This window comes from Geotrypetes seraphini, chromosome 13 (assembly GCF_902459505.1).
Source record: "Geotrypetes seraphini chromosome 13, aGeoSer1.1, whole genome shotgun sequence".
Taxonomy (NCBI): Eukaryota; Metazoa; Chordata; class Amphibia; order Gymnophiona; family Dermophiidae; genus Geotrypetes; species Geotrypetes seraphini.
The window spans coordinates 31,329,380-31,343,931 of NC_047096.1; the positions used below are offsets into that span (position 1 = coordinate 31,329,380).

Here is a 14,552-nt window from a genome sequence, read left to right on the forward strand (position 1 = left end):
TGCCTGCCGGACAGGCGGGTTTGGCTCCCGTCTGTCCGGCCAACTTCCAAAGGTACGGGGAAGGGGGGTGGGGGGGTCGTGGGGGTCGGCCAGGGGGGTCGCGGGTCGGCTGGGGGGGAGGGGGGTTTGCGTCGAGGGCAGGAGGGCCTGGGATCCCTCCTGCCCGTAATGTAGTGCGGGGTGGGGTTAGGGGGTCGCCGTGGCCAGGAGGATTTGGGCTCCCTCCTGGCCCAATATTGTCGGGGAGTCGGCGGTCCTTCGGGGTGGGGGTGCGAGTGGTCCTGCCGAGGGGGGAGAAGAATCGGACGTCGAGGGGGGGGCATCAGGCTTTCAGGATGGGGACAGGACTTCAAGGGGGGATAGGCAGATCTTCAAGGGGGACAGGCAGACCTTCAAGGGGGACAGGACTTCAAGGGGGGACAGGCAGACCTTCAAGGGGGGACAGGCAGACCATCAAGTGGGGACAGGACTTCAAGGGGGACAGGCACGGAGAGGCGGGGCAGTGCACCGAAAGTCAGGGCGGGTGAACGGTGAGTCGGGGCAACCAGATGAGAGTCGGGGAGGGCGAAAGGAGAGTCGGGGTGGCCAGAGGAGAGTCGGGCAGCATGCGCGTTATATGCCTGAGCGCGGTATAGAAAAGTTTTTGTACATATCATCGTGATTTCTGCGCGCTATACCCCTGTGCGCGTTTTACAATGGTGCGCGTTATATCCGCGAAAATACGGTAATTAGAAAACAAATGGTATAAAGAACTAAGGCTGGTACTGGACAGCATCGATAAGCATTTTGAAAGAAATAAACTTCTAAAAACAAGTTGAGTCGTGGCGCGTGGCTCGTGGCCAGCGTGCTGTTTATGGTACGATGCAATGGATGTCAGAAGCATGATAGTGCAGTATTTTTGTAGCGCCAGTTTTTCGTATGATTCTGGGTAATTCTAGTTAGACAAACATCTGTGTTAGTTAAGGACTGCGCCCAAATAGAAGCGTACGGAAAAACAGGTGAATAAAAATTTAAATATAATGTAGCTAAGGCCAGAAGAAAAAACACACTAAAGATTAATATAAGGAAAAGAATGGTGTTTTCTTGTGTACTTTGCTGTTGAGCTAAATCATGGTGGAAATCATGATTACATGATTACATGGAGTCCAGTTTTAGGTTCTTTTGTATGTGCTATAACTGTCCTGTCTTAGACCAGCATCTTGTGCCAGTGAATAGTTTCTGTTCTTTGTTCAGCTTCCCGCCTTTAGCCTCGTGGTTCTAATTGAAAACAGATGTGCTCAGGCCAGTTAGGAAAAGCATATTAAATTCCATATTCCAAACTGAGATATAAAATGTATGAAGTATGAATGGCCAAGATATGAATGAAATTATGAATGTTTGGGGCCCATGGATGTGATATGTGGAAATATAAATGGTTTTATAAGCAGAAACATTAAGAAAAAATCTTGAGCACAACATCTGGAAGTGATTAGAGTCAGTCTCAAGAATAGGGAGAAGGGGGGCATTGGAAGCCCATGCTTCAGGAAGAGGAGAGGGGGATTTAACCCCCCCCCTTTTTCTCCTGAGTAAGATTTCTGTGTAAGGCTGTGCAATTTGAATCTGTCAGCTTAGGAGTTTTTTCCTTTAAGGCTCAGAACTTGTCAGCATGGAAGGACTGAGAATTTACCATGTTAATAATTGTGAATTCTTTTGAATGTTAATGTTAATTCAGAAATCATCTGAAACTTTGACTAACTTTTAAACATGGAGGAATGTTTCTTTGTTTAAACTTTAAGACCACCCATAGAAATGTTATTGGTCGTCAAACTTGATGATGTCACTAAACCAAAAGTTATATAATAGACTGTAATGAGATAGAAAGACGAGACCATTGTGAGAAGGCCAGTCTTTGGCCACGATGATGATCTCCCATGAGCGCAACGTAAGCAATTATGCTGTTCTTTTGATCTAATAATGGGAAAATAGAACCAATAATTCAATAAATCCTGGTTATAATTTTAAAACCTTGCGCTGGTGTCATTTTGCATGTAGAATTATTTTCAAACCTGAAGCTTTCACAAATGGCGTCAATGCCCCATGCTCAATTGGTGCCGAAACCCGGGAACTAACTAATTTGACGCCTTGAAAAAGCTTATAGGTTATTCATAGAAACTCTAGGAACTTTAGAGATTTCGCATGGTTGTGTAACAAAAGGTAGTCACAGGTTGACTGGCTGCGCAGGAATATGGCGGAAATTAGAGATAAAACGGGACCGGAAAACTGGAAAATTGTGAGTATTACGCCTGTTTAAAGAAAAAAAATTAAAAATAATAATAAAAAAAAAAAAATATATTATTTAACAATAAGGAGCATGCTTGTATATATCTGTACATAAATTTGTGGGTAGAGGGATATGAAGTTAGTGGAAATTAAATATTAATGGAAAAAGAAAAAGAAAAAATTAGAAATAAAAGTAACACAGAAAGAATGTTGTGAAAAGAAAGAAAAAAAAAAAAAATCCCTTGCAGTGCTAAAAAATTAAGATAGAAGTGCCCAGTAGAGAGCAGGTCTCCTCTGTGAACGTAAGTTTTTGCTTGTCTGATAACAGAAGTTACTGAGTTTGAGAAAAATATATATATTCTCCGGCTGTGTGTCTAAGCTTTGTCTCTGAACTAACTTGTTTCTCTCTGTGAAAAAGAAAACTGTCTGTTTTAATCTGACTTTGAAAAGTTTCCCTCACCCGTCTCTTTGTTTGAAAAAACGGGCTGAGGGCACCCTCTCCTTCTTTGTCTCCCTCTGCATTTTCAGTGCCTATCTGAAGTAACTACTTTGAAAAGAAAAAAGAAATTGTGTTTCTCAGCTTTGTCTTTCTAAACTCCAGTTCTGTCTCTCTCTGTCTTTTTTGCTCTGCCCTAACTGTTTCTCTTGTCTCTGGAAAAAGAAAAGAAAAGTTAATGGTATCTTACAAGAAGTCCTATCGTTCTATGCTGTTCCTTTGTTTGAAAGAGCGGGCTGCAAATGGGGGATTTTCATCCCCACCTTTTTCCTCCATGCCTTCCACAGAGCTATCACGTGAGGAAAGAGGGGGAGGGAATAGCAGCAATGGAGTCCTTTGTCTCAGGGCTACAGATTTTCCAACAGGTATTTGCTTATATACTAGTCAGTTAACGAATTTGATTCTTCTTTTTTGAGAAGTCTCGGAGCAAGTCTGTTTTGCATATTAAAAGGGTTTATTGAGAACTGGTAGTTTAGCAAGACATGAGAATCCTATGTATCCGTGGCTTAAATTTGTTTCCGATGTAGTAGAAAAAAGAAAAGTTTATGTAGTGTGAATATCAGGATTCAATGTGGTCTCTCTCTGATAAAATTTTACCAGCATGCTGTTTAGAGTTCCGGAAAGTTTGTGTATGTTGTTTTTGTAGTGTAGATCTGTGCTGTTAAGAACAATTGAGGTACTTTAGTAGCTTCAGAGCTGTTTGTAGCCTAGGGCTATGTCAAAGAATGCATTAAAAAGAGGTTATGTAGCCTGTATGTTGTTTCTTTATATTTTAAAAAAGGTTATCAGAATATTGGAAGAACAGAACTGTAGGATCAGAAGGAATTGGAAAGTGATTTTTAAACAAGAAAGTGAAGTGAAAAGGAAAAGAAAGTTTGAATAGCTAGATCGTTTAAATGTTTGGCTGTTTCAAAGCAGGGAGATAGTCTGTAGAACGAACGTACAAGAATGTGGAAGAAAGTTTTGTGAGACGTGTTAAGGAAGGATGTGCTATGAATTATGACCTGATTGTAAGGGATCTGATATGGAGAAGTTCGATAGGGAAGATGAGAGAAGAGAAAAGAATTCTGCTGGACTTGGGAATGTATTCAACAGTGAAAGGATAATTTTGTGGAAAAGAAAAAGATTTATTCCAAAAAACAGATACCATGCTTAAAAGCAGGCAAGTGTGCATAAGGGAAAAATAAAATCCCTGCCTTTATATTTTTATCTCAGGGTTCAAATTAATTTTGAATATGAATTTTTGTGCCCCTGCATGGTTTATAAAGTATTTTTAAACTTGTGCATTGTCCGAAATGTATGATTAGGGAGTAATTAAATTTAAATACATTTTAAAATTAAATTGGGAAGTTTAAAATAAAAAGATTAAGAAAAATAGAGGTTAAGTACCTATATATTTTTTTGAAAATCGAAATAAATGTGAAACAAAGGGCTTGCTAACTTAGTTAACGGGAAATGAACAATTATAATAAACTTTTATGTAAGTGGATGAATTCGGAATTGAAATTTTGCTTACTTTTTACAAGTAAGCTCTTCAGGATAGGAACCTAATAAAAAATATGAAATTGAGAATAATTCCCTGATGTTAGAAAAAAAGAAAGTCTAATTTTACCATGTAGAGAATGTGTCTGCATGTTTAAATTTTCCTGTGGCCATATTTTGGTACTACAGGACCCTGAAAAAAGTCTATTTAATCTGTATGTTTTGTGTTTCAGTTAAGAACCTTCTTTGAATCTTTTCAACAATTCTACACAGAAGACTCTGCAATACAAGAATTAGTACTGTTTGCAGAGGGGATAACGTGATAACGTGCCATGTGTTTCTTTTTCTTTGTTCTTTTGTTAATGAACATGTGCTTTCCTTCCAGGATTTACACTGATCAGCAGTACCACATTCCACCACTAGAGCTGTGGAGAACACAGAGAAAAAATTCCGATGCTGAATTTTCGGCGGGAATTTCAGTGTTCCTTTGTCTTCAACTAATGAGCTATGCTTACCTTTCAGTTGTACCAGTACGGGTGTAAAGAAAAAGCAGTTCCATAGTTACAGAAAAGCCAAGCTTGAATTATGAAAACGTTGCAGCATGAACTTTTTAAAGCCATGATTTAAATTTCACTGAAATTAATTTAGAGACTCCGACCTTACAAGTTGCTAAAACTATTTGCAAAAGACATTTCTGGACTCATATAAAAAATTTTGAACGAAAAAACAGACTTTATCTTAAACCATGTTACTTTAAATCACTTCATTTGAATTAGATTTCTGAACTTTAATTATGCTTTTGCATAATTTCATAGACTTATTCTGATATTGTATTAATAACTGTATTTTCTTTATCATTGTTTTCATGCATTGTTCTCAGAAAATATTTTGTGTATCCTGTATTTTAAATTTTATTTCATATGACTGTATTTCCATATACAGTGGCAGCTTCTAAGCTGTAACACAGTGCCACAATATTGTTTAATTGGGTTTAACAGCTGATATCATCAGTCCTTTTAAATGATTTTAATTTAAATTTGAGAAATTAGTTCCTGCAACACACACAGAAAAAGAAAACTTATATCTGATGTGCATGCATTATCTGCACATAAGTACATTTCCATATTAAGCATATATTTGGGTTTTCTTAACACTGTGCATTATTTTACACTTTATTGATTTAATTCCAAGATTTTATAACATAACACTTTTGAGCATAGGGACCAATTAAATTAGGTAATACTGAGGTTCTCTTTATCTTAGGGAAATCTAGGGTTCTATTTTTCTTTAACTATACTTTCTCTAAATTTTCTGACTTTTAAACTTTAAAAGTACTGGAGTTTCATGAATACCTCTATGAATAAAACAACAGACACTAGGTTAGTCTCTGCTCTAGGACTGTACTTGCACCTAGAACAGACACTGACTGTCTAGCTATCATTGGAATGGTAAGTTTCCTATATGATATGGTTTAGACAGCAACTTACATAAATGTACACTTAGATGGGTTTTATCTAGAATAGTGGATGGGATTTGCTTGCATTCTCACTAGAGAATTCAAGTAAGCTTTGGGTAAGATCTTCTAGGCACCTGCCGTTGCAGGCCTAGGTAGTACATTTTTCTGGCTTTTGCTATCTAATTGGCATTTAAAAGAATATACTTGCACAGACACACACTGATCCATAAGAAGAACCGTACCCAGAGTAAACCTCAGCGCCACAGATAAGACCACGAGCTCAATTCTGAATATTACTTCATAAATTCAGTAATATCCAAGAGGGGACTGAGTCGTGGCGCGTGGCTCGTGGCCAGCGTGCTGTTTATGGTACGATGCAATGGATGTCAGAAGCATGATAGTGCAGTATTTTTGTAGCGCCAGTTTTTCGTATGATTCTGGGTAATTCTAGTTAGACAAACATCTGTGTTAGTTAAGGACTGCGCCCAAACAGAAGCGTACGGAAAAACAGGTGAATAAAAATTTAAATATAATGTAGCTAAGGCCAGAAGAAAAAACACACTAAAGATTAATATAAGGAAAAGAATGGTGTTTTCTTGTGTACTTTGCTGTTGAGCTAAATCATGGTGGAAATCATGATTACATGATTACATGGAGTCCAGTTTTAGGTTCTTTTGTATGTGCTATAACTGTCCTGTCTTAGGCCAGCATCTTGTGCCAGTGAATAGTTTCTGTTCTTTGTTCAGCTTCCCGCCTTTAGCCTCGTGGTTCTAATTGAAAACAGATGTGCTCAGGCCAGTTAGGAAAAGCATATTAAATTCCATATTCCAAACTGAGATATAAAATGTATGAAGTATGAATGGCCAAGATATGAATGAAATTATGAATGTTTGGGGCCCATGGATGTGATATGTGGAAATATAAATGGTTTTATAAGCAGAAACATTAAGAAAAAATCTTGAGCACAACATCTGGAAGTGATTAGAGTCAGTCTCAAGAATAGGGAGAAGGGGGGCATTGGAAGCCCATGCTTCAGGAAGAGGAGAGGGGGATTTAACCCCCCCTTTTTCTCCTGAGTAAGATTTCTGTGTAAGGCTGTGCAATTTGAATCTGTCAGCTTAGGAGTTTTTTCCTTTAAGGCTCAGAACTTGTCAGCATGGAAGGACTGAGAATTTACCATGTTAATAATTGTGAATTCTTTTGAATGTTAATGTTAATTCAGAAATCATCTGAAACTTTGACTAACTTTTAAACATGGAGGAATGTTTCTTTGTTTAAACTTTAAGACCACCCATAGAAATGTTATTGGTCGTCAAACTTGATGATGTCACTAAACCAAAAGTTATATAATAGACTGTAATGAGATAGAAAGACGAGACCATTGTGAGAAGGCCAGTCTTTGGCCACGATGATGATCTCCCATGAGCGCAACGTAAGCAATTATGCTGTTCTTTTGATCTAATAATGGGAAAATAGAACCAATAATTCAATAAATCCTGGTTATAATTTTAAAACCTTGCGCTGGTGTCATTTTGCATGTAGAATTATTTTCAAACCTGAAGCTTTCACAAATGGCGTCAATGCCCCATGCTCAAAGTCAACACGGCTTCTGCAAGGGGAGATCGTTACTAACGAACTTACTGCACTTCTTCGAAGGAATTAACAAACGGATGGACAAAGGGGACCCCATAGACATCGTATATTTAGATTTCCAAAAAGCCTTTGACAAGGTACCCCATGAACGCCTACTTCGGAAACTGAAAAACCATGGGGTGGAAGGAGACGTACATAGATGGATCAGGAATTGGTTGGCGGGTAAGAAGCAGAGGGTAGGAGTAAAGAGCCACTACTCGGACTGGAGGAGGGTCACGAGTGGTGTTCCGCAGGGGTCGGAGCTTGGACCGCTGCTATTCAATATATTTATAAATGATATAGAAACAGGGACAAAGTGCGAAATAATAAAATTTGCAGATGACACCAAACTATTTAGTGGTGCTCGGACTATAGAAGACTGCAAAGAATTACAAAGAGACCTGAACAAACTAGGGGAGTGGGTGACGAGATGGCAGATGAAGTTCAATGTAGAGAAATGTAAAGTATTGCATGTAGGAAGCAGAAACCCGAGGTACAGATATACAATGGGAGGGATGTTATTGAGTGAGAGTACCCAAGAAAGGGACTTGAGGGTAATTGTGGACAAAACAATGAAGCCGACGGCACAGTGCGCAGCGGCCGCTAAGAGAGCGAATAGAATGCTAAGTATAATCAAGAAGGGTATTACAACCAGAACAAAAGAAGTTATCCTGCCGCTGTATCGGGCGATGGTGCGTCCGCATCTGGAGTACTGCGTCCATTACTGGTCACCGTACCTTAAGAAGGATATGGCGATACTCAAGAGGGTTCAGAGGAGAGCGACACACTTGATAAAGGGTATGGAGAACCTTTCATACGCTGAGAGACTGGAGAAACTGGGGCTCTTTTCCCTGGAGAAGAGGAGAATTAGAGGGGATATGATAGAGACTTACAAGATCATGAAGGGCATAGAGAAAGTAGAGAGGAACAGATTCTTCAAACTTTCGAAAACTACAAGAACGAGAGGGCATTCGGAAAAATTAAAAGGGGACAGATTCAGAACCAATGCTAGGAAGTTCGTCTTCACCCAACGTGTGGTGGACACCTGGAATGCGCTTCCAGAGGGCATGATAGGACAGAGTACGGTATTAGGGTTTAAGAAGGGATTGGACAATTTTCTGAAGGAAAAGGGGATAGAGGGGTATAGATAGAAGACCACTACACAGGTCCTGGACCTGTTGGGCCGCTGCGTGAGCGGACTGCTGGGCACGATGGACCTCTGGTCTGACCCAGCAGAGGCACTTCTTATGTTCTTATGTTTGTGTCCCTTATATGGCAATTCGATGTAGGATGGGCTGGGGAAGGCATCAATGGGAACTCCACTAACTTGGAACACGATGACGTTATTGGCCAGACTGAAAACAACGGGATGGTTGGATAGGCTGGAGTGATCTTAGATGGCAACTTCAGCAGTTGGACAATACCAGGTGGACTTTAGTCTAAGGCCCAGAAATATCAAAGAAGAAACAAGTTAATTTAATCAGGTATTTTTAATGAGAATAACTAAACAGACTGGATGGATCATTCAGGTCTTTATCTGCTATCATTTACTATGTTATTATGTTTAAGATTTTGTTGAGGGACAATTTTTAGATTTGTCCTTGGGGCACACCTAGCCAGTCAGATTTTCAGGATACCCATAATGAATTACTACTACTACTACTATTCATTCAGTCGTGTCTGACCCTTGGATACTCTGTAGGCCAGACCTCACCATGCTTTCCTGTTTTCCATGGCTTCTTTCAATTGCTTGATGTTCATTTCCATGTCATTTTTTATGGTATCCAGCCAATGAGCCTTTGTTCTCCCCTGTTTCCTTTTACCACTAACCATTCTGAATAGCACCTCCTTTTCTAGTGAATTCATTCTCATCACATGTCCAAAATAGATCAGTTTCTGTCTGGTAATCTTGCCTTTCAGGGACAACTCTGGGTTTATATGATCAAGAACATCTTTGTTGGTGATCCTAGCTGTCCATGGGATTCTCCAACACCACAGCTCAAAGGCATCAATTTTTCTTCTATTTGCTTTCATAAGTGTCCATGTTTCGCAGCCATATGTTGCGATTGGGAGCACAATGGCAGTGATCAATCTTTGTTTGATGGTGACTGAGACATCCTTGCACTTCCATATTTGGTCCATGTTCACCTTGGCGCACACCCCAGTGCTAATCGACGCTTGATCTCTGCTGTCAAACCACCACTATGATCAATGAGGGACCCAAGGAAAATGAAGCTGTCAACCACTTATTTCTTCATTGTTGATATTTATGTGGACTTTCTTGTTGGCAGTAGTCAAGATTTTGAATATGCATGGATAAATTTGCATGCACAGCCTCCAGTGTGCACAAATCTATCTCATGCATATTAATTGTGGATATTCTGAGAACCTGACTGGCTAGGTGTGTTCCGAGGACTGGGCTGAGAACCGCTAGGAACTTTTGCATTGGAGGGGTATCAAATGATTAATAAACATAAACCATTGGTTTACAATGATGGCACCTCTACTGTATGTAACAAAAGTAAATGGGGGACAATTCTCTAAATTGGCTCCTCTGTTTAAGTGTCCCAATGCCATGTTCTTATTGTCAATTCTATAACAGCATCTTAGTGCCAAGATTGCTTTATAGCATACTAGCATTTGTCAGCATTAGCGCATCCATGTTTAGGTGTACCATCTTGAGCCATGTCAGCAGCAGGTGTAAGTGGGGTAAAAGATCTGTTGTACTACTACTTTTGACAGTTTTTACTTTTTCCAAGGTGCTGCCTAGTGATTGTTGTTTTTTAGACTTGTACTTTTTTCTTTGATGTAAATTAGACTATTTTTTTATTAGTAGCTGTGAAAATTCTGGCGTTCAATAGAACATATTTTAGCATTTGCTGTTTTTTTAGATTTTTGCTTTAATTCAGGCTGAGGGATTTTTACATCTTTTCTTACACTCTTATTTACATGAGGCTTCGTCAGCTATGTATAGATTGTAAAAATAAAAAGTTAAAAATGATTCAGAGTATTTTTACATAGCATTTCAGTTGAATGACCAGGCTTTGGTATGCATGTCATTTATCTGGCTGCTATATAAGTCTTTTCCAATGTGGAATATAAAGTTTTCTCTGTATTACTACCAGGCTTTGGTATGCATGTCATTTATCTGGCTGCTATATAAGTCTTTTCCAATGTGGAATATAAAGTTTTCTCTGTATTACTTTAGTACACATGCGAGGTCTCATATCCATGGGTCTTTTTTTGCTATACAAAACATATATTAATAGTGCAATGTCATTGTTTTCGTTTTGAGCTCACATATTTGTTTGGAATTCATTAGAGGGCTTTCTTTGATTTTATGTAGAAATTTTTCATGCTGTTTAGTACATTGAACTTGGATGATGATGTGTATCATTTTATTATGCATGTCATGTTTTAAAGTTTAATATATGCTTTGTATATGTCATGCTCTTAAATCTAATATATGCTTTTTATATGTTATTCTTTTTTATGGTATTGAATAGACTCTTGAGAAAGGCATATTTTGCCGAAACACTGACAATGTCGAGCCTCTACTAGCATCATACTAATAAAGATCATTTGATTGAATCTTGTCTTGGCTGATGATATCTCTTCCTTATGACTCCTGTGTTTGGATCTTCATTTCTGTCGAAGAGGTGCTGATCGGGCTCTACTTTTATGCATGTTCCTCTAGGCACCAGCTTCCAGAATTACCCCAAATATGTTTGTTTTTTATTTTTGAGATCAGAGCAAGCTTCATGTAAGAGATCACATTCAAAGAGGGAGGAAGATTCTCATCACAAGATGCTGCAAAAAGATACGAAAATATTTCCCCTTGTATCAGATGCCATAGGCTTGATTAAAAGCAATTTCAAAACATACCTTGATAAATATCCTGAGCAAATTACAACCAGTAAACTCAAAGAAGCTCTCTTTGGCATGATGCTAGTACTTAGTATGAGCATTAACAGCAAATTTCAGTGGAAGATCGCATTACACTTGACCTGGCTTAGGAGTGAGGTTCATCACTGTCAAGCAGAGATTCTCAGCCTATTCCTCGGGAGGCATCTAACCAGTCAGGTTTTCAGCATATCCCAATGAGACAGATTTGCATATAAAGGAGATAGTGCATGGAAATCTCTCTCATTCACATTCATTGTGAATATCCTGAAAACCTAACTAGCCCGGTGTGCCCCGAGAACTGCATTGAGAACCTCTTCTGTCAAGATAAGCGCAAAACTAATCCAATTGAAACTATTGTCCCTGAAGTTACAACAGCTAAAGGAAGTGAAATTTTACAACTTTAGGAAGACAATCAGAATACAACACTCCTCTGTACAAAATCTCATAATTGTATATGATTTATAGTTTTTGATGCGAGGCGCTGGTAGCCTCTTTGTAATTTTAGGAGACTTTACATTATCACTATTATGTTTTATTCATGTTTGATTTGTTATACTGTATGTGATTCTGTTTGTGTATGTACTCTGTTGTGACCCGCCTTGGGAAAGACAGGGTTTAAATAAATAAATACAAACCAAAATGGAAGCACTGAACGAGAGATATGAGAACCCTCATATGGGCGCTTGTTCTAATTTCACCTTTGTTGTGGTGGCACACAATTGCATCAGGGTTTACTTACTGATTTCGTCTACATCCTGCAGGAATTTTTCAAGGTCTTTCTCCTCCTTATTCAGAGCCATTGGTGGAACAAGCCCCCACAGGTACACACTTAAGCAACACTCCACCACTGGAAGCAAATTATAGATGGAAAATAATTGAATTCATTCTCTCACAGCATGAAGAGGGGATCCACTCAGTATGCATCTGTGTTTCACCTTTTGCATGCACTTTCACTGTTAATTCTCTCATGGCACTGATTTCCATGAAAAGACAGTGAATCCTCATAAAGATATCTGCAGGATAAGAATTTGTTTTCTACATATCTTTATTAAGATGCCAACTGTCTCCAGATTAGGGTTACCAGATGTCTGGGAAAACCCAGACAAGTCCTCTTTTTAGAGGCTAAGGGCGGAGCAGGGCGGGGCCAGTTGTTCTAATCTAATTCTTTTTTAATGAGGATCTCAGGTAACCCTAGGGTTACCAAACATCAGGGAAACCCCAGACAAGTCCTCTTTTTAGAGGATTGTCTGGGTGCCTGGATGGACTTTCCAAAACCCAGCAGTTAGTTCAGGTTTTGGAAAGTCCTGAGATTCAGCTGCATCTGGAGAGCTTCTGAGCATGCACAGATGATGTCACACGCATTCACGTATGCTTGGAGGCCCTCCAGACACAGCCCAGAGGTCGGAAAAGAAGAGATGAGGTTTTGAGAGGGATGGGATGGGCTGAGGGTCGAACGGGGTAGGGCTGTGGGTGGTATGGGGTGGGGTTGGAGGTGGGGGTGGAACAAGGCGGGGCCATGCACTTGGGATTTTACAGCTCTAAATATGGTAACCCGTGTTCTGTTTGTCTGTTTAATTAATCTGAAAGCTCTATTGAGCAGGGACTGCCTCTTGCATGTTTATTGTACAGTGTTGCATACATCTAGCAGCACTATAGAAATGATAAGTACCGTATTTCCACAATGGTAAGCTGCCCCACATTATAGGTTGCCCCATTCTATAAGCTGCAAAAAAATACTCATTTATGTTTTAAAACTCTAAGATAAGCTGCCCCATGTTATTAGCCGTGACGTTACTGAAGTAAAAGCATCTAATTTGGCGTCTGGCATCATTGATAATTGACATAATTTTTTTGTCTACTGGACAATTCATAATTCATATGCTTTTCAAATTGTGGACTTACTCATTTTAACTGTATCTATAAACATTGTCACTATCTATGATTTTTTGAAGTAAACAGTACATTTAAATTCAATGAATCATTTGGGTATATTGTCTTTTTGTGCACTGAATTATACTTTTAGCGAATGAGTTTTCATGTTTTTAGATAGGCCGCCCCCATTTAAGCAAGCCGCACCCATTATGCAGGTTTGCACAATCAACGTATAAGCCATGGCCTATCGTTGGGGAAAAACGGTAGTAGTAGTAGTAGTAGTTCCAAGCTCTCAGGATCAGTTACCACAACATTTCATAGATTTACATTACATTACCATTTGTATTCCCCAAAACCCTTATGAGTTCATAGTGGTTCACAATAACTTTACTATTGGAAACAGACCCAGTTAAACAATAGTGCAATACCAATAAATCTTTACAATGCAATAAACATAAATCATAATCAAATTTCAAGATTCAAAAATTTCTTAAATAACAATGTTTTTAAAAGCTTCCTAAAAACCATATAATCGAAAGTAGCATGCTAGAATCTATGCTATTTTCATATTTTTTTATGCTGTAATTGTCTCTTGCCTATATCCAACAACTATCCCAATAAATAAATAAACAAACACCCTGAGATAGCAAAGTCTCAGGCATTTGATTGCCCTCACGCAGCGACCAGGGACTCCGCTCTCGCGGTCTGGCATCTTTCACTCTGCCTCGAGCCCCCTCCGCCACCCACTGCCCGGGATCCTTATCCTTTCCTTACGGTCCAAAACCCCGCTCCCGAGCATTACCTTCGAGCTTGTCTTTTGCGATCACGGGCGGCAGTTCAGGTTGCCTAGCACCGGCCCGGACGCTTTCCTTCGTCTTGCCCCGCCCCCTCCGACGCGACTTCCTGTTTGGCTGCGACGGTGGAGCGCGCGGGACGCTGGAGGCCTTAAAGTCAACTCTGTGTGACGTTAGAACCGTTGGGGAAAGATGAGTTGTCAGACCGGGGCTTGGGCTACTGTGTTTGGAGAGGCTGATGACTTCGACCCCGGTGGTGTCGCGTGTGGGGCTGTCCGGGAACTGCCCGGGGTGAACTTGAAGGCGCGAGACGTTCCCGCCTTGTCCAGAGGCGCGGTTAGCGGAGGGCTTTGTGCGTGGCCAGCAAAAGAGCACCATGAGCCTGCAAAGCGTCTCGCCTTAGGTTCATGATTAACGTGACCATTTATTTTTTTATCAAAAGGGGACATCTATTAATTGTCAGTCCCGCCCCCAATCCCACCCCAGCCCCACCCCCCAATCCCCGCCCCCAATTTCTTCCATTCATTTTTCATGTACACATATCTTATTAATTCATAATGGTAACCATAAATTTTTTTAAAAAAATACAAAGCACACTATACGCAGAGAAAATGTTAATTATCATTTATATTTGGGGGGGGGTTTCAAAGATGTC

At 39.8% G+C, this 14,552-nt stretch overlaps 1 protein-coding gene across 1 annotated transcript in view; it reads right to left on the reverse strand.

Moving 5' to 3' along the window:
• The window catches only part of TTC12 (tetratricopeptide repeat domain 12), a 112,056-nt gene extending 97,753 nt beyond the window's left edge, over window positions 1-14,303 (reverse strand). Inside the window, exons 1-2 of the mRNA XM_033918456.1 lie at window positions 13,906-14,303; window positions 11,971-12,078 (exon numbers count right to left, since the gene is read on the reverse strand). Of these exons, the coding sequence (XP_033774347.1) occupies window positions 11,971-12,078; window positions 13,906-14,275 (478 nt within the window). The 5' untranslated portion in view covers window positions 14,276-14,303. The remainder of the gene's footprint in view (window positions 1-11,970; window positions 12,079-13,905) is intronic.
• Window positions 14,304-14,552: the final 249 nt, after the last annotated feature.